General features: G+C 40.0%; 1 protein-coding gene across 2 annotated transcripts; it reads right to left on the bottom strand.

Annotated features, from left to right (window-relative positions):
• Positions 1–5,946: 5,946 nt before the first annotated feature.
• KRT10 (keratin 10) lies at positions 5,947–10,379 on the bottom strand. 2 transcript variants are annotated; one of them, XM_036340588.1, is made up of 8 exons: positions 9,725–10,379; positions 8,832–8,914; positions 8,305–8,461; positions 8,050–8,211; positions 7,835–7,960; positions 7,313–7,530; positions 6,615–6,943; positions 5,947–6,319 (listed from the first exon to the last, which is right to left on the bottom strand). In XM_036340588.1, the coding sequence occupies exons 1-8, from the start codon at positions 10,322–10,324 to the stop codon at positions 6,213–6,215; spliced, it is 1,782 nt and encodes a 593-aa protein (XP_036196481.1). In that variant the 5' UTR covers positions 10,325–10,379; the 3' UTR covers positions 5,947–6,212. The 2 variants fall into 2 exon arrangements, with proteins under 2 accessions (XP_036196481.1, XP_036196482.1); XM_036340589.1 differs by having other exon boundaries at positions 6,635–6,943.
• Positions 10,380–19,974: the final 9,595 nt, after the last annotated feature.

Raw genomic sequence — 19,974 nt, 5'->3', positions numbered from 1 at the left:
CCATCAGCTACAGCAGAGTCTTAATTACCAGAGAGGTATATAAAGAACCATTAACAACAGAAACACATATTTTATCCCACCAGAACAACAAAATAATTGTTATTTTAAAAAATATAATCCTGGTAACTTCTCTGGTCTTACCAGGATTTTAACATCTACTAATTACCTTGAACAATAACGTAAATATTGACTGATTCCTTTATTTAACACCCTCCCCCGGCTAAAAGTATCTTTTCAATCGAACCCAGGGAGGCTTGCAGAAAGGGTTCAGATAATTGTTAAAATGTGGATAAAACAGTTTCCACCCCAGTTTGTTGAGACGCTAAAGGAGATTACACTTAGCACAGTGGCAAATGAAAAACTGTCAATGGAGAGCAGACGATGTTATTGTTATTATTGTGTTACAGCCTGTGTGTGTGTGTGTGTGTGTGTGTGTGTGTGTGTGTGTGTGTGTGTGGTGTGGGGTCTGGGGAGGTCAGGCTGGGAAGAAAGGTGAGGTGAGTAAGGAGAAGTGGCCCGAGGAGCCTCCTCTTGAAGCAGTAGTGAGGAGGGTGGGGGTGAAGCAGGTGGAAGGGTAGGAGGGACTGGGTTGGACTTGACTGGTTTCAGGTTCAGGTATAACGTTGGTTTGTCACCAGGACAGTCAGGGTGTCTTCTGGAACTGGGTTGGCACAAGCAGTCCAAAGCCTGCTCAGCCAGTACCTGTCACCAGCATCAGCATGGCCTTTAAATGAAATTTGGCAAAGTTGTAAGATCTTTTTATTACTGCGAAGAACCTCAGATTTCACGTAATTCAGTCCCTGTTTTTGGAAGATGAACCAACTGAGACCCAGAAATGTTAAACGGTTTGCTCAGTCACCAGGCACATGCCAGGGGAAGACTTGGCATATGTTCATGATGGCCTTGAGATCCTGGCATCATGAGCATACCTTATATATGCTCTAAATGAACCATGCTAATACATATGCCTGCGGCACATATTGTCATCAATAGTGTTAACATGTAGTATAAATTGTAAAAATTATTCTTTTAATTGTTATTGGATTATTGAATCAAAATATTAAAGAATTAGAATATTAAAGTATATAAGGAATTAAAAATCTCTTCAGTGCCTGATTATTAACTGTACATAATAATACTTAGACAACTTATAGATGTAATGTGTCGACATCCTGCATATGTAAAGACACTACTTCTAAAAGAGCATCTGTGACAAACAAGGCAAGAAGTATAAATTTAAGTAAGTGGTTTCTCTGCAGTCAGTACCACCCTTGGCAATCCCACATTGTTAACCACACTTGCCCCTGCCCTTCTATTTCCACCAGGGGGCAGTGTTCACCTTCAAATGGATATTGCTTAGATTCTGAACCTCTGCTTTGGCCTTAACTTGAAATTATTAACCCCTGATCAGAAGCAACCTTAATATAGAGCTTTTCAAAATGCCAGAGCACAATGAATAAAAAGACAAGATTTCCTTACATTTATATGGTGCTTTACAGCTTCCAAAGTGATTTCTTGTGTATTATCTCATTTGGACCTTACAAGGAATCAGGAAGAGAGGTTTCTTTCCTCTGATTTTAAGATGAGAAAACACGTTTCTGATAACAACTTATGTTTTTTAAAATAAAACTCATAACAACATGAAAGGAAATTTTAATGAGCACCTACTATGCACCAGGACTGTTCTAGTAGCAGGGAACACGAAGGGGAAGAAAATAGCTGCCTCAATCTCTTATTGTGAATAATGCTGCTGGAAACATGACCCTGATTTCAATTCTTTTGGACGTTATTGTTGAATTATATGGTAATTCTAATTTTGATATACATATATTTAAATATATTTTTATTGATTTCAGAGAGGAAGGGTGAGGGGGAGAGTTAGAAACATCAATGATAAGAGAATCACTGATCAGCTGCCTCCAGCACGTCCCCTACTGGGGATCAAGCTCACAACCCAGGCATGTGCCCTGACTGGGAATCAAACCGTGACCTCCTGGTTAATAAGTTGACGCTCAACCACCGAGCCACACAGGCCGGGCTAGTTTTAATATTTTTGAGGAACCATAATACTGTTTTCCATAGTAGCTGTACCATTTTACATTCCCACCAACAGGGCATAAGAGTTTTGATTTTTCTACACCCTTGCCAACACTTGCTATTTCCTATTTTTTGTTATTTTTAAATTGAATTTATTGGGGTGACATTGGTTAACAACATTATATAGGTTTCAGGGTACAAATCTATAATACATCTGTATATCATATTGTGTTCACCATACCAAGCCAAGTCTTATTTTTTAAATAGAGTTACCCTAATGTTTGACTTGCATTTCTCTAAAGATTGTGAATATTTTATAAATACTTTTTATTGATTTTATAGAGAGAAGAAGGGGAAGAGAGACAAAAAAATAGAGAGATGAAGAAACATCGATTCATTGTTCCACCCATTCATCTGTTGATTCTTGTATGTGCCCTGACCAGAGATTGAACCCACAACCTTGGCATAACAGGATAATGCTCTAACCAGCTGAGCTACCTGCCCAGGGCTTGTCAGAGAGAATTTAATATAAATAATTTTTTAAGGAGATATTGGAAGATTGAAAAGGTCAGACAACAGGACCACCATGATTCAGACCTTTCAGAAATGAAGATTTTTCTCACCACACAGATAAAGAACTCTGATGCACTGAGATCCTGGCTTTTGAATGGGTAGAAGAAGAGACAAAACTTAATAACAAACAACTATCTACACTAATAAAAGAGAAACATGCAAATTGGTGTCACTCCGCTATGCCCACCAGCCAATCAGGATGAGTATGCAAATTAACCCAACAAAGATGGCAGTTAATTTGCATTTGCAGGCGCGGAGCAAAGACTGAAGACGACTGAAGACTGAAGAGGCTTGCCTTCTCCTCTGCGGCTGGAGTGAAGGCCTGGGTCCCGGGTGCCAGAGGAAAACCGGTGCCGGCAGCCAGAGGAAGGAAGGCCTATTGTACGAATCTCTTCATGCAATGGGCCTATAGTCTCTATATAAAAGCCTAATATGCAAAGTGTCCCCTTGCCGGGGTCCAACCCCAGCAGGTCCAGGGATCCCCAAAGGCGTGGACGGAGTCGGCGAAGAAGGAATGACACGAAGACAGTGTTCAGTTGATCAGCAGCCTAGCCAGGATCTCCAGCCAGGATCTCCAGCCAAGTTCTGGTCTGGATCTCCAGAGAGGTTCTGCTTAGGATCTCCAGCCAGGTTCTGTGTCCATGTTCTCTTGCTAGGTTCTCCAGGTTCTCCAGCCAGGTTCTGTAGCCATGTTCCCTCGCTAGGTTCTCCAGCCAGGTTCAGTCACCAGGTTCTAGTCAGGTTCTCTTGCCAATTTCTGTAGTCAGGTTCAGTCCAGGATCTTTTGCCATGTTCTCTCCAGCGAAGTTCTTCTGTCTCTAGGTTCTGAGTAGGTTCTGTGTTCTTAGTTCTGTGTTCTAAGCTCTGTATTCTAAGTTCTGTATTCTATGTTCTGTGTTCTAAGTTCTGTGTGTAGGTTCTGCCTTCTGAGTTCTGTGTTCTAAGTTCTGGCTCTTGCTGTCTTGTTGTATCTGTATTTATACCAGTTGATTCAATCCTATCAATCTCTATTACAAAGGTTAGGGCGTTTCTTATCTTCATTCCAGGGAGTAAAGATTATGTAGCTTAAGCACGATTGTTCGTAGTTAAAGTGATTAATTACCCGCCTGGCACTTAGTTAAGAGGTTTTATTCCCTCCCTAACTTCAGGGGAAAATCCCTACCTGGGGAAACAACCTTTCTCAGAGAGGAGACCTTGGTTAAAACACATAGTGCCAAGAAGGTGAGCAAACATATTAAGAACAATATGCCATATATGCCAGGTCCCTTGAAACAGCAAGGATGGACCGGCTCCCGGTATCCCCTCTGGAGTTTGACCAATGGGAGTTTGATTGCTTGCTATGACATGTGCTGACCACCAGGGGGCGATGTGGAACAAAGGAAGGGAGGCCCTGGCTGGCAGCTGGCAGCTGCCAGGGACCCTACCTGTGCATGAATTTCGTGTACTGGGCCTCTAGTCCTATATAATAAAAGAGTAATATGCAAATTGACTGGCCAGTAAATGACCAGAATGCCTGTGGCCCCTCGCCGGGGGCAGGGCCAGTCAGCAAACCGCCTGTGGCCCCTCGCTCCAGCTGGCCCCACCCACGGCCCCTCACCCCAACCAGCCCACCCCTGATGGCCCTCATCAGGGCAGGCTGGCTGGACTCCACCAGTGCATGAATTCATGCACCTGGCCTCTAGTCTTATAAAATATTTGTATTTGTCTCAAGCCAGTATTATTGAATATGGACACACTTATCTTTTCAGTATGAAGAGAATGGCTATCTAAGATTATGAAAAACTAGAGGCCTGGTGCATGACATTAGTGCACTGGGGGCAGGTCCATCAGCCCAGCCTGTGCCCTTTCGCAGTCTGAGAGTCCTCGGGGGATGTCTGACCAACGGCGTAGGCCCAAGCGAGCCTAAGCTGTCAGTCGGACATCCTTAGTACTGCCATGGAGGTGGGCCGCTGTGCTCACGAGCCGTCAGCCTGGCTTGTGGCTGAGGGGTGCTCCCCCTGTGGGAGTGCACTGACCACCAGGGGGCAGCTCCCGTGTTGAGCATCTGCCCCCTGGTGACCAGTGTGTGTCATAGTGACCAGTTGTTCTACCATTCGGTCGATTTGCATATTACCCTTTTATTATATAGGATACTCCAGGGACTTGGTTAACTTTGTTAGATAATAAATATTTTAAAAATATAGTGTTTTTGAACACCAGTCAATATTTACACAGTATGTGCTCTAAGAGTCCTTACCCAGCAACATGTGTTTCAGGGCTTTATAATGTGGCATGCTGGGACTTCAACAGTGAACCTCAGAAGACTGGCCCCCCAAAAGAGTGCCTGGTACATATATAATAGGACATATGAATTAAGTGGAGAATCTTTGAACTATGGTATTATTTGGTGCCAAGCAGGTCATGGAAACTTCACTATAGGGAAATTTATTCACATTGAAATAGGATTTCAGTCATCAATTTGGGGTACAGAGGGTAGGGTTTACTGAACAGGAGTTCCAAGCAAATGACTTGGGGACCAGGGCTCATGTCCTGGGGGAAACTGGAGCTCAAATCAGGAAGAATATTGAAGAATGCTATTTGGTAGACATGGGTAATACAGGAATCCACCAGAGAACATAAGGTAGTCTTAGGGGCAGAATAATTCCAGCCCCTACCCACCCCATATACTAGCAGAGTATGAAGTAATGTAATTTGGGTTCTTATTGGCTGGAAGACGTGGTGATGGGGTTGACCCTACAAGTACCAGATTTTTAGTACTGATCACTGGGCAGGGTTGGCCAAGGCAAAAAGAGGTGTCCTTTCGGTCACATTGGCATCACCTGGCTTGACAGTACTTTCCTGTTCATCTGATGGGCACTACACAATTTTGTGTGATATGATTTCACTGTGCTAGAAAGCACTGGAAAATATCTCTTAAGCTGCATGGCGATTGGGCAGGAGTAATATAGTAATGGGAAGGAAATACCGGAAGGTAAATGTGAGAAGTCAAGTAATCATGAAATGTGAAATTTCCAATTAACTTTATTTTTGGGTCTGAGTTGAGAGATTTCAAAATTTCCAGGTTTATAATTCAAAGAGAGAGAACTGGGATCTATCCACATATTATATATCGTTAAGAAAAAATAAGATTGGAGACTCATGAACTTCTTACTCAGTGAGGTTACTGACATTGGTCCAACATACCCATAAGGTTAAAAATGTACTCAGAGCAATCCTAATGACAATAATCTCTTCAAAAATTTATGTATAAATCAACCTTCAAAGGCTATAGTTGACTAATATTTAAGGTTAAAAATATAACCTAATTTAAATAAAGACAATTCTGACCAAGTAAAATTGTTTGCATCAGTAAGAAAGTTTATTGAGTTCATTAGTAGATGAGGATAGAATTTTTTTTTTCCCTTTAAAGAACACTTTCTGGTAAAGTGAAAAGAAGAAATACAGAAACCACAAAACACCTTTTAGACACCTTATTTTCAAAGAGGGAACCTATTTCCATAGACCATTAAGACTGAAGGTTCTGTTCTTCTTGGAGGTTCTGTTTTCCATGCATCTGTGCAAAGTGGCCTGTATGAAGGGAGACTCTTTCCGCCTGATGTAGTTTATTTGTAGTGTTTCTTGGTTTCTGATTCAACCTTAGATGAAAGGACTCTACCATCAGGTGTCACTTCTTCAATAATTGTCTTGATCACTCTGGTTTTACTGTTGTCTGCATGTGAATCACGAAAAAGAAAATAGAATTTAGACTAAGCAATTTTGGGGGGGGTCCCCCCCACTAATTAACAAGCAACATTTCTAAAAGAAAAAGACACCAAATTTAAAAAAGAAAATTTAACTTTCTAAAGTTGCTTAAAAAATCTGAGCAATGTTTAAGCGATAGCATCTTAGACTACGCAAGTTTTCCTTCAAGATGGGTGTCCAGAGTATAATTTATTTAAAAATAAAATGCAAGTGGGAACCCTAAGATTTTAATTTTTTAGAAAGTTAAGACGAATTCTTATTACCCCAGCCAGGTTCTCCTGACCTTGGTCCCTTAGATGAGGACTCCCCAGAGGACCCGGAAGAGGTCTTGCGGCCTCCGCCAGAGCTTCCGCCGCCGTAGCTGCCGCCGCCGCCGCCGCCGGAACTGCCGCCACCGTAGCCGCCGCCGGAACTGCCGCCGCCGTAGCTACCGCCACCACCGGAACTGCCGCCGCCGTAGCTACCGCCACCGCCGCCGCCGGAACTGCCGCCGCCGTAGCCGCCGCCGGAACTTCCGCCGCCGTAGCCGCCGCCGGAACTTCCGCCGCCGTAGCTGCCACCGCGTCCGCCACCGCCGTAGTCGCCTTTGGAACTGCAGGGAGTAAACGTCACATTCAGTTCACTCAAACATTGGGAGACGGTGGGTCGCTTTCCGGCTTTTTGTTACTTTAGAAAATAAAACCCGTTTTAAGGGGGAAAAACCACCCTGCCAAGTATGAACTTTCAATTCTAAAACACAGTCTTTAAACACAATTTTATAGGCACACAACCCTCAGAATCAAATGCGGGAGAAACAGGCTGGTTCCACACGCCTTTTTTTTTTTCTTTTGTATTCTGCCTCCTCCCTGCTTTCCCAATTCCCATTCTCTGGCACTTCCTTGGGTTTTAGGAAAGCCTGGCGATTTGGAATAGCGAATCAAAGCTACTGGGATAATTAAAAAAAAAAAAAGATATAATTTACCCTCCCTCTCCTTCTAGCAGGCTGCGGTAGGTCTGAATCTCGTTCTCCAGTCGAATCTTAATATCCAGGAGCTGCTGGTACTCGGAATTCTGGCACTCGGTTTCAGCTCGAATCTGCTGCAGCTGTTCCTCCAGAGAGGAGATCTGCGCCTGGATCTGGGAGAGCTGCACACAGTAGCGACCTTCCGTTTCTGCCAGGGAGGCTTCCAGAGATTGTTTCTGAAAAGGGGAGAGAGTAGATTGTGGCTTAGCGACCCCCTCGTTCAGTTGAGTACACTGACATTTATTGAACAACTTAAGACATCATATAGAAGCCTAAATAAGATGAATAGAATTTGTGTTTTACATTTGATGCCAGTGATGCTTTTCTCCCATTAACAAGAGCTCCAATTTTTATTTCTACTTTCGTACCCCAGCTCCGCATTGTGTGTGTGTGTGAGTGTGTGAGTGTGTGTGTGTGTGTGTGAGTGTGACCTATTCTTGCATGAGCATGAAACTGTGTGTGAGAGAGTTATTAACATACCAGGGCCAGTTGGGACTGTAGTTCGATCTCCAGACCTTGAACAGTGCGTCTCAATTCAGTAATCTCAGTTTTTTGGCTGGACATTTGTTCAATGTTACTATCGATTTCTGTAGTCAGTTCTTTGCTCTAGAGTATGAGAAAAAGGAAAAGATGAGTAAAATCTGAAATGGTAGCCAACCCCCATTGGCTTCACCATGAAGGGGAAGGTCGGTTACCTTTTCATTGAACCAGGCCTCAGCGTCTTTGCGGTTCTGTTCAGCAAGTTGTTCATACTGGCTTCTCATGTTATTCAGAAGTTGAGTCAGATCAACACCCGGGGCAGCATTCATTTCCACATTCACATCACCAGTGGACACATTTTGAAGGTCTTTCATTTCCTGTTTGAGGAACAGAAAAAATTTAATGTCTGCACTGTGACCAAAATGAGCAATCTTTTGGCTGGGGGAAGTATGGATAACTTTTTGCATCACCTCTTCATGGTTCTTCCTCAGGTAGGCCAGCTCTTCAGTCAGGCTCTCGATCTGCATCTCCAGGTCAGCCTTGGTCAGGGTGAGCTCGTCCAGCACCCTGCGCAGGCCGTTGATGTCCGCGTCCACACTCTGGCGGAGGGCTACCTCGTTCTCATACCTGAAACAGACATGGTACGGTAACTGGTTATAACATAAGTAAGGAGGTGTACTTGGGCAGAAACTATTTAAAAAGCACATATAGAGTTGACTTCATATCATGGCGACATTTATCATGTACTAACTCACATAGGGATATTAGTGGTTTAATGCAAAGAAGCTTAGCAGTTACTTTAAAATGCATTTTCTTCTTTTAATAACTGCTCAAAAAGGTAATATTGAAACGGAAAATATCTCTGACGGCTCCAGTACTTTTAACTTTAAATGAGTTCAGGAAAAATGTAAATGCTATTGTGGATTTCCAACGTCATTGTTAAAAACAAACTCATATATTTGTTGTGACAGTACCGTACTTCACCCATTTAGCTTACTTCAGTCTGAAGTCATCCGCTGCCAGCCTGGCATTGTCGATCTGAAGCAGGACATTGGCGTTATCAGTTGTTAGATTCAGGATCTGTGGGAAGAGGTAAAGAAATAAGACACAGATATGGCTTTTAAAGTGGCATAGATGAACTACATTTTTTATGTTGTTCTCTTATAAAATTTGGGGGGAATTTTTTATTTTAAATATGAAATACTCCAGGCTTACCCTGACACTTAAACTTGAGTCATTTGTTCTCTTGAAGGCTCTATACTCTTCTATTTCTCTATCTCTTTCTGAAAACTAACTGGAATTATATAGCTGAGTTCCTACATATGTGTCCTCCTCTTACACTGTGTGATTTCCATGTATTTCAGCTAATACTGGCTCATACCTGTATTTGGTTTAATAAAAATATATTCTAAATGAATACACTCTAAGCTGGTACACTGTAGGAACAGTTCACAAATCTCTAGAGGCAAACCATATATCATTTCCTTACTGGAGAGTTCATGTTTCTTGCAATGTAGGTAATAAGTATTTTTTTTTGTTATCAACCCGAATGATATTTTGTTCAGACTCATTTAACAATTCTTTCTGTTTTCCTATTTATAAATGATCTAATGTATTTTAACTGTGGACTCATTATACACTCATTAAAACAAAAACATTTTCATTAATCCACCATCCTGTAAGACACACAACATACATTTTTGGATGAAGATTGCAATGACCGTACCCTCACAAATATTTACCTTCGATGAGACAGGACTGATTTTGGAAGCAAGAAAGTAACATAAGCATACACAATGGACAGATACATCATGGTTCATTTAAAATTGATCTCTCTGAATCACATGGATGAAAAATAGGCTGACAGTTGGGTTTTTAAATGCCCCTTACCTGATTTTTAAGATCTTCAATGGTTCTGTAGTATTTGCTGTAGTCACGGGGCTCTCGCTGGCCTCTGTTGCCATACTTTTCATACCACTCTTTGATTTTGCCTTCTAGCTCATAGTTTGATTCTTCAAGAGCCCGAACTTTGTCCAAGTAGGAAGCCAGGCGGTCGTTCAGATTTTGCATGGTTATTTTTTCATTTCCAGAGAGAAGGCCACCATCTCCCAATCCACCACCAAAGCCTCCTCCATAGCCGCCTCCGCCGAAGCCCCCGCCAAAGTTGCCCCCTCCAAAGCTGCCTCCTCCAAAACTGCCTCCTCCATAGCCCCCACCAAAGCTGCCACTTCCGTAGCCTCCACCAAAGCCACCTCCACCATACCCACCTCCTAGTCCACCTCCATAGCCACCCAATGAGCCTCCAAAGCAGCCTCCACCAGAGCTCCCACGGCTAAAAGAGCCACCACTGAAACCGCCCCCTGAGCTATATCCTCCACCATGGGAGCTTTTGCTGCTCGAAATTTTGATGGATCCTCCTCCTCCACCTCCTCCTCCTCCTCCACTTTTGGAGGAAGAGTATTGCTTGCTTGAGCTGTATCGAACAGACATGGTGATGCTGTTTAGCCCAGGGAGTGCCTGCTGCAACCAAAGACAGTGGCAAGCCTTTATATATGCACAGGAGGTGTGTCCCACATGTGGTAGAGTTTGCTTACTTGCATGGTTTTCTTCTAGCCAACTTAGCATCTTTGGCTCATGATTGCATAAATTATCTTCAGTAATAACCAATCCCAATATGTATGGCTTAAAAGTTGCCATAAGAACAAATGAGAGGTTTGCTGTGTTGAAATTGAAAATGGGTGTAGTTCAGATAAACAAATGCTTTTTCACCTTTAGAAGAACATTGAGCAACTGTTGAGATCCAGTTTGATCTGAGCACTAATTTAGGTTGTACAGAATGCTTGCAAAGTTTGGAAAAAGAATTTTAGCTGCAAAGTTATGATTAAAATAAAAATTTTCAATTTCATGTTTTAAGCAGTATTAGTTAATAGGAACAACAAACAGCATGCTGTAATAGAGATCTTGTAGAAAACTGTAAGCAACTAAAAAGAAAACACATATGCTAAACAATTCGTGTTCAAAAGTTGCCACATATAAAAAGTTAAAACTATAAAAGCACAATTTAGGAAGTGTGTGTGTGTATGTGTGTGTGTATGTTTGGAGAATGAAGATATATTGGTATTTTGCCTAGGAAATTGGAAGTGAGTAATGATTTAAGAATCTTCTAATTTAATGGTGCTACTGTTTTTAACATTAAAAACAAATAAATAAATTTTAATTAAGGCTTATGTGAAGACCATTATATAGACATTCTTAGCACAAGATATGAAAAACTAACCTCCAGTACTTATATTAAGTTTGATTGGTTGAGAGGGAAAATTTAGATATGTTATGATTCTGAGTAAAAATTTGCTTGCAAGAATATAAATCTAGATTAGAGAGTGATAATGACTCCAAAAATTATTTTCTGGACTGTGAACATATGTTTCCAAGCTAGATTCTGTTTCTCAGAAAGAAAAAATTTCCATGGGTATATTGTGTATAGAATTTGGTATATTAGTTTGTCTAGTGAAGTATTTAATTGGAACTTTAATACATTATATAAAATTATTTTATATTTATCCATAGACAATGACATTGCTGTGTGTGTTTGTACGTGTGTGTGTGTGTGTGTGTGTATATATATAATATGTATATATATATTAGTTTTCACACATTTTGCAATTATACAGTGCTTTTGTGATCCAGTGCTTCTATAATCTCTGAAATAAGGTGCTGAGATAGGATGGTGGTTATCATCTCTAGTTTACAGAAGGGAAAGTTGAAGCTGAGAGAGGTTATGGTTTTGCCTAAAGATATATAACAGGTGGTTGAACTGAGATTAGAAACTTGGTCCTTTGATGCCTGGCTTTTGGCTCTTTCCTATTATACCTGTGTGTGTGTGTGTGTGTGTGTGTGTGTGTGTGTGTGTATGTGTGTATGTATGTGTGTGCTGTGCTTCAGTGGATTGGCCTGATAGAACAGAATGCTGCTATTTCTTACCATGAACTTCTCCACATGGGAAAACAAAACAAAACAAACTTGGAAGCATGAAAATTTTGAAAGGAGAGTATTTGGCACACACTCTTCTATTCTTACTTGCTTTTTCAAATTAAATTTATAGCTGCACATTCCAGTCTATGAAAACTATTGAAATAGTTTCTCTAGGGAAAGGGAATGTGGTTGACAGAATACGAAGAGTTGATTGTTAGCGTGGAGGTTACTAAGCAGCAAAAGTTGCAGCTCCTCCAACCTGTTAGCACATGCAAGTGGGGCAGTAGTTAAAAGAAAAAATGAAACCCAACCATGGGAATTGATCCCTGATGAAGATAATATGTGGATGCAGGAAAGTTATGATAAATCAGGATAGAGAAAAAGTATTCCAATAAGCTTAGAGGAGATCTTAAAGGCTTGATATTAATGAAAGCAATTTGGAAAGAAGACATTTTAATGAAAACATTTGGAAGATTTTACCTATATTTATTACAAGTTTTGAACCTTGATTGTACCAGTTTTGTTTTAGCCTTTAATTTTGACCCCTGGTGCAAAAATAGAAAGATCTCAATCTAGGTTCAGTTCATTAACAAGTGGTATGAAAAGATCTGCTACAATTATATTAAATCAAAGAATATGTGAAAAAATACCATTGCATAAAAGCACATGGGAAAAAACATGTATAGTCTTCTAATACTGACTGTAACATTTATTTTAAGCCACCTTTAATGTCATTATCCAAGATTACTTATTAATATGTACACTCTACAAATAGGTTTGTCTTTATTTGTACTGTCATTTGTTGAAATCAGCCTTTGGCATAAGTGAAATTACCGAGGTGCCATGTAATAATTTTGCAGCTAAATTGGATGAATACTTACGATTGTCAGTTTTAATCTTGGCACAGTTTACACTTGATTGCATTAATCCACTGTAAATGTCATTTCATTTTCCTCAATTTTTATTGTGTTTCTATGTAAGATACATTGATAGATGCTTGGAAGATAGAAAGATGAATGAGATTCAGCTCCTGCCCTTAAGAATCTTACAAATGGTTGGGATCTAATTAAGGAGACATGACATACATAATCAACTTAAGGGCTACAGCAATGGTAAACGAAGTGGAGGGAGGTGAGGTGGGGAGGAGGTAGCATTTCCCCGAACATCCACTGTGTTTACTCTCCTTTACCCCCTCCCCCAAATCCTGTATGATAGGTATTATTTACCTAACTTTATAGCTTTAACCAGTTAACTGCCACGCTTCCAAAACGGAAACCATCCCCACACGCCATATTTTGAATTTAATTAAAAAATAAATTTTCAATGAATATTATAAAAATAAATATATTACAATTTGGGTGTTCTTGAATATTCTGAGTTGAAAATTCTCACGAAAAATGATTTTTAAAAGCATCTGTAGACGCTTATGGTGTACAAAGGGTTAAAAAGCTTTAGGAATTTGCCCAGAGTTTCAGCTAGTTTATGTTAGAGCTTGGTTTTAAATCAGGCCTATGTAGCTTCAAAGGTGATACTGTTTTATGACACTGAACTGCCACGGTAAGACTGATGAGTGAGGAGTCTTGGAAAGGGTCACCTGATCAAGTTTCAGGGTGCAGATGAAATTTTAGCTAAGTCTTGTGAAGGATGAGTAGGGCTTTTCCGTATGTGCAGCAGCAGAGAGAGGACTGCTCTGGGAAGTGGGATCTGTGAAAATGCCAATCATGTGGACACTCTAGATCAGCGGTTCTCAACCCGTGGGTCGCGACCCCTTTGGGGGTCGAACGACCCTTTCACAAGGGGTCACCTAAGACCATCGGAAAACACATATATAATTACATATTGTTTTTGTGATTAATCACTATGCTTTAATTATGTTCAGTTTGTAACAATGAAAATACATCCTGCATATCAGATATTTACATTACGATTCATAATAGTAGCAAAATTACAGTTATGAAGTAGCAACGAAAATAATTTTCTGGTTGGGGGTCACTACAACATGAGGAACTGTATTAAAGGGTCGCGGCATTAGGAAGGTTGAGAACAACTGCTCTAGATGGACCAGCTTGGCTGGAACAGATGGTCCATGTTGATTGATTTCTCTTAGCAGATTATATTGAGCGCCTGCAAAAGTCCCTGGGGATACATAGGCAATTAAGATACAATTCCTGCCCCTCAGGGAGTTTATAATCTACTTGGAGAGGCAAGCAAACATACCCATGAACCAGAGATTATAACAGGGTCATCTGGGCTTTTTGAGGTATAGACATGGTGTTGAGGGAGTGCAGAGAAGAGCTCCAACAGGTGTGTGTGTGTGTGTGTGTGTGTGTGTGTGTGTGTGTGTGTGTGTGAGAGAGAGAGAGAGAGAGAGAGAGAGAGAGAGAGAGAGAGAGAGAGAGAGAGAGATGTGTGAGGCCACATCTGAAAGATGAGTGAAGTCAAGTTTCGAGGAAAAGATGAATTTGGTTTAAGATGTGAATTTGCATTACTAATATCAGGATACTCATGTAAAAATATCTTTGAGCAGTTAGAGCCATAGGATTATAGTTCAGGAGAGAGATTAGAGCAGCAGACTTGAGGATAGTTAGGATCCCTAAGGGAAGGAAACCAGAAAGAAACGAACAGAAGATCCAAGCCTGAACTTTTGGGGACAGCCATGTTAGGAGCTGGGAAGAAGAGCTAGGGAATAGTAGGGCACCTAGGATTGGGGGGAAGGGGAAACAAGGATCACAGAAACCAGGAGAGGAGAGAACCCAGGGATACTGGTCAAGGTCAAAGGAGACTGTTGGTTTGGCAAGTGGGAACCATTGCCGTCCTTTCAGAGGGCAGGTTGGGAAGAGTTGTGGTGAGGCAGTCCACAATGTGGTCAGTACTAGAACTGATGACTTTGCTTATGGTATTTTATTTTCATGAACTCCAGTTTATCAGTTTTTCTTTAATTGCTTCTGGATTTAAGGAAAAGTATAGGTGCTATTCCCATGTGGTTAATTAGGCCGGGGCTCTTGAAGTTTCTAGTTGAAAATTCTATTTGCATGGTTCTTTCTCTGATTGAGTAACTGAGATTTAATGAATTATTTAGTTCATCGCAGAAAGGTGAATCTGGTAATGCAGGTTATGTCTCAAGATGGCAAGGCAGATAAGCTAAATGTTTAGCATTTTCTATTGCTTATCGCATAAAGTCTGAGAATTAGACATGGATTACTTTAATGTTGTGTGACTAGATATAAATTGCTGGATGTGCCTTTGCGATTACCACCCATGGAGTCAAAGCCAGGAGGAAAGTTGTAGAACTGTTTGATGCGTTTAGTATCTTTCTCCCAGATCGCCGAGTAATGAGAACAACTAAGGTAAAGCCCGTATCTCCTCATTGGCAACCTTATAAAATTCAAGGCTCTAAAATATGAAGACACGCCCATATTATACAATTTTTTTTAAAACTTATGGGACACACTGTAATGGAAGCCACAGATATATGGAAGTTGCATGAAGGCTTTCCGTGTAGTACAGCAGAGTACCTGAGTGGGTGGGCTCTAGAGTCAGACAGCTTGGGTTACAGTCCAGGCCCCACCCCTTACTGTACTGCTTTGCTTCATCTCTAAAGTAGGAATAATAATTTTGCCTATCCTATCGGTAAATGAGTTAGTAAATACCCAGCCTTTAGAATAGTGCCGGGCACATATAGAATGCACGTTTAATAAATGTTTTTTGTTATTACTATCACTATCACTGTGATCTCAGTTTCTCAAAGCCTAAACCACTGTCTAGCCTGCAGTAGGCCAGCAAAATATGAATGAATGAAAGGATAAGATTGGTCGCTGGAATACGGCTAGTGAGGAAGAGGATGACTGGGGAGGAGGTAGGGCAGGGAATGGTGTTTTATTGATAACTATGTGACAGGCCATGCCATCTGCTTTTCTCTGGCTAATACTTGCTTTCATTTTTAACTTCATTCTTTTCTTTATTTCCTGCATCCACCAGGTCACTAATTTTGCCACTGTTTGTCTTGTCTCTGCAACTGTCCTAATCCAGGTTTTCACCACTTCTGTCCTAATCCAGGTTACATCACCAGCTCCTTGACTCACTGCTGTGCCACTTAAGATCTATTCTGTTCACTGATGCAAGATTAATGTTCTTGAAAAAGTACTGTCATCACTTTATCAACATACTCAAGCACCTACCATGGATTTCTCTTGTGGATGTATTAAACCTTTTCAGTAACCTTGCACTACTCCATCTGTCCATCCTCATGCTCCCTGTGGTGGAGTGGAAGGAGTATTGGAGTCTCTTCATAAAGTAATTATGTGGCCTTGGGCAAGACGCTCAGCCTCTCTGTGCCTCATTTTACTACCCGGTAAAATATGGATAATAATAATAGTAAATGTTAAAAGATCTATAATAATAATAATAAATCTCCAATCCAATGAAAAAATGTTAGCATTTCCTTAAAAAAATCCCTTAATTATAAGCAAGGCTTTCTTTTAAATCTTGGCTGAGATACTATGCTTTATCCTATTTTCAGGCCTTTGTTGCTACTGGTTTGGAGCATCCTTTTTCCATTTTGTTGCTTATTCAAATCATTCTACCTCACTCCAAGCTCTGGCTTACATGCCATCTCCTTCATGAGGTTTCTCATGGTTAATCTAGTCATGTTCTTTTCATTTCCTGTGTATAACATAGTATTTTAGAATATGCTGTATTATTATTGTTCCCAGTGAGATAAGACATTTAAGTTCCCTTCGAAAAGGGAGGATGCCTTATACTCTTGCTGTACCCAGTAGGTACTTACTGTTTTCTGAATATTTTCATACACCTCAGTGACTTTTTCCACTTTATTTTCTTTGTCTTTATTTTGTTCTCTAAACTCTTCTTCCATATGTTTTCGTAATGATACTAGTTCAAAATTTAAATAAAGCCTAGTTGAAGACAACTAATTTAATTTTTCTTTAAGTAAATTATAACGTGCTTTTTAGATATGAGAATATTGTATAAAAATGATAAGCAATCTAAGATTCTGCATAGGATAATTAAGATATCTTAAAATAGGTAAAGATTTATACCTTAGACTAGCCGTGGGCAAACTACGGCCCCCGGGCTGGATCCGGCCTGTTTGAACTGAATAAAACTAAAAAAAAAAAAGACCGTACCCTTTTATGTCATGATGTTTACTTTGAATTTATATTAGTTCACACAAACACTCCATCCATGCTTTTGTTCCGGCCCTCCGGTCCAGTTTAAGAACCCATTGTGGCCCTCGAGTCAAAAAGTTTGCCCACTCCTGCCTTAGACAGTTGTTCTCAACCTGTGGGTCGCAACCGCTTTGGTGGTCGAACGACCCCTTCACAGGGGTCGCCTAAGACCATCCTGCATATCAGATATTTACATGACGATTCATAACAGTAGCAACATTACAGTTATGAAGTAGCAACAAAAATAATTTTATGGTTGGGTCACAACATGAGGAACTGTATTTAAAGGGCCAGAAGGTTGAGAACCACTGCCTTAGAATGTATATTTTTTAACATTTTGGCTCTCACCTTTTCCTCTTCATTAAAGGTCCCTTTTTGGTCTTGGATGTGTTGAAAATGATCTTGATACTTATAAATTGCTAAAATGTACCTGTACTTCCAAAATTTCAGCTTTTTAATTAGGAGAGTTGACTATTTTGGTTGGTTTTCTGTTTAGCTAGCCCATTAGCATAGTGTAATTTATTATTAAATGTAATAATGACTTAGCAAGTTTCATTAGCATGTTATATATATATTTTCCTATTGATTGAGTTAACTTCATTTTTCGAAAGACAATTGCTTACTATGAATTACCTGCAATAGGAAGGTAATTTCTGATATGGAACTGAAAATAGAAACATAATATCTCTTGATTTTTATAAAAATTAGTAAAGTTGAAAGTACCAAACCAACTAACCAACCAGCCTCTACAGAATCCAATAAAAAATTCTGTGGCTGTCCCCTAGTCCCCATTCATAAATCCAAGAAAATTCCCTTAGGTCCAGTTGTGGTGGCCTATCAAAATTGATCAACTCAAAGATGGCTGGTAATGAGAGAAAATGACTTTGTTACCAGGTCTTGTTAATTTTTACTTAGGGAGTCTGGGCAGATAAGAGAAGAATAGAAGCGCTGGTCAGTGTGGCTCATTTGGTTGGAGTGTCATCCCTTACATTGAAAGGTGGCAGATTCAATTCCTGGTCAGGGCCCATACCCAGGTTTTGGGTTCAATATCCGGCCCGTCAGGGCACATACAGAAGGCAACTGATCGATGTTTCTCTCTCATAACAATCTCTCTCTCTGTCCCTCCCTCCCTCCATCTCTCTAAAATCAGTTAAAAACATATCCTTGGGTGAGGATTAAAAAAAAATAGAGAAAATATTGGATTACAAATGGTTCACATAGACTGGTTAAAGAATATAAGGAAAGCAATTAAACTCATTAAATCAACATGCAAATAACATTTACAATGTCAGTTCTCAGGTAATTAGAGCTTATAGAACTTGTTGAGACTTCTCTATGTTCAAAGGCCTGTGCTAAGCACTTGACCTGAGTTTTTTTTCTCATCAGCTTTTCTTTTAACTAAAAAAATTAAATAGTTTGCCCAAAATTATCCAATAAAGGGGCTCAACTGGGATTTGAACACAGATCTATTTATCTTCAGAGCTTTTGCTTTAACATAATAAGAAACTCTGACCGGCATTGTATGTTCCAACCTTGTGACTTAGAAAGTTAACAGGAACATAAGGGATTTTATTTTTTTTCTCAGACTGGACAAGACTTCCTTGTTTTCATTGCATTTGCAATGAAAAAACAATAAGCAGACTAATTTGAAAAGAAAAAGAATGAGAAAAGAGTTCCTGTTCTTGAAGAGGTCAGACTTATAGATCTTGTCTGTACCCAGGCTAGACTCTGTCCTAACTTTTTGAGGGTCCCTCCTGCTTGGGGTTCTGGAATTTTCTCTTTGGCAGGATTGGCCAGCTTCAGTCAGTCATTAAAATAACGAATCAGATCAGTTAGTGCTACTCCTTTTATTATGCTGCCTTTCCCAGATGGAGCTAACACCCATTATGGAGATTAACTGCTTCTCATCTGGTTTTTACTTTAAGTCTTGAACACATGGTATATGTCTGAATTAATTCCATAATAAACTATGACATTAATGGGATCTGGGCACTTGGGATTTTCCATTTTCCATAATTCAAAAGCTACCAAACTTTTTGGTGTCTCTTTTTTAACTTTTTTTTTTTTTTATTGACACTATCACAGGTGTCTCTTAAAAATATTTTCCATATTGGCCATTTTGGTTAAAATGGGATGCTATGGTTAGAAATTTCTAGTCCTACAGCTAGAAATGAGTGGATATTTACAGAACTGTGAGATGTTTTCTATTTTATTTTTCTTGACATCTAGAATTCATATAAATGCTATGATCTAAATATAACCTAGTGAATTTTTTTTTAAAAAACCAACTATCTAAGGATGAGTCCCCCACAACCTATACCGGCATAACTGTTGTAACAATCCGTCACACAGCCATCAAGTTGCTCTAAGAGTAAGAATATTAAGAGTAATTAACTTCATGCCATATACTGTGTTAAGGGCTATATGTACATGTTCTCCTGCAACTCACTTAGCAACCCTGTAAGGCAGGTACAGTTATTAGACCAGTTTTACAAAGGAGGGAACTGAAGTTTAGAGTGGTTATTTAGGGTGTCCCAAAGGATGTATATACACTTTACAGCTGATAGCTCAATGGGTATTTCTTTCTTTATGAATAAATTTAATCCATTGGGATTAATAATTATTCAAACTTGTATGCATTTTAGAGGACACCCTTTATATCTTGCACAGGGTAATACAGCTCATAAATTAGTAGCTGAGCCAGAATTGAAACCAGGTCTGTCTTCTCTAGATCCCACACTCTTTTTTTTTTTTTAAAATATATTTTATTGATTTTTTACAGAGAGGAAGGGAGAGGGATAGAGAGTCAGAAACATCGATCAGCTGCCTCCTGCACACCTCCCACTGGGGATGTGCCTGCAACCAAGGTTACATGCCCTTGACAGGAATCGAACCCGGGACCCCTCAGTCTGCAGGCCGACGCTCTATCCACTTAGCCAAACCAGTTAGGGCTAGATCCCACACTCTTAACCACTACCCTTC

This window comes from Myotis myotis, unplaced genomic scaffold (genome assembly GCF_014108235.1).
Source record: "Myotis myotis isolate mMyoMyo1 unplaced genomic scaffold, mMyoMyo1.p scaffold_m19_p_17, whole genome shotgun sequence".
NCBI classification, from domain to species: Eukaryota; Metazoa; Chordata; class Mammalia; order Chiroptera; family Vespertilionidae; genus Myotis; species Myotis myotis.
This window is presented reverse-complemented; position numbering and strand designations above follow the sequence as displayed.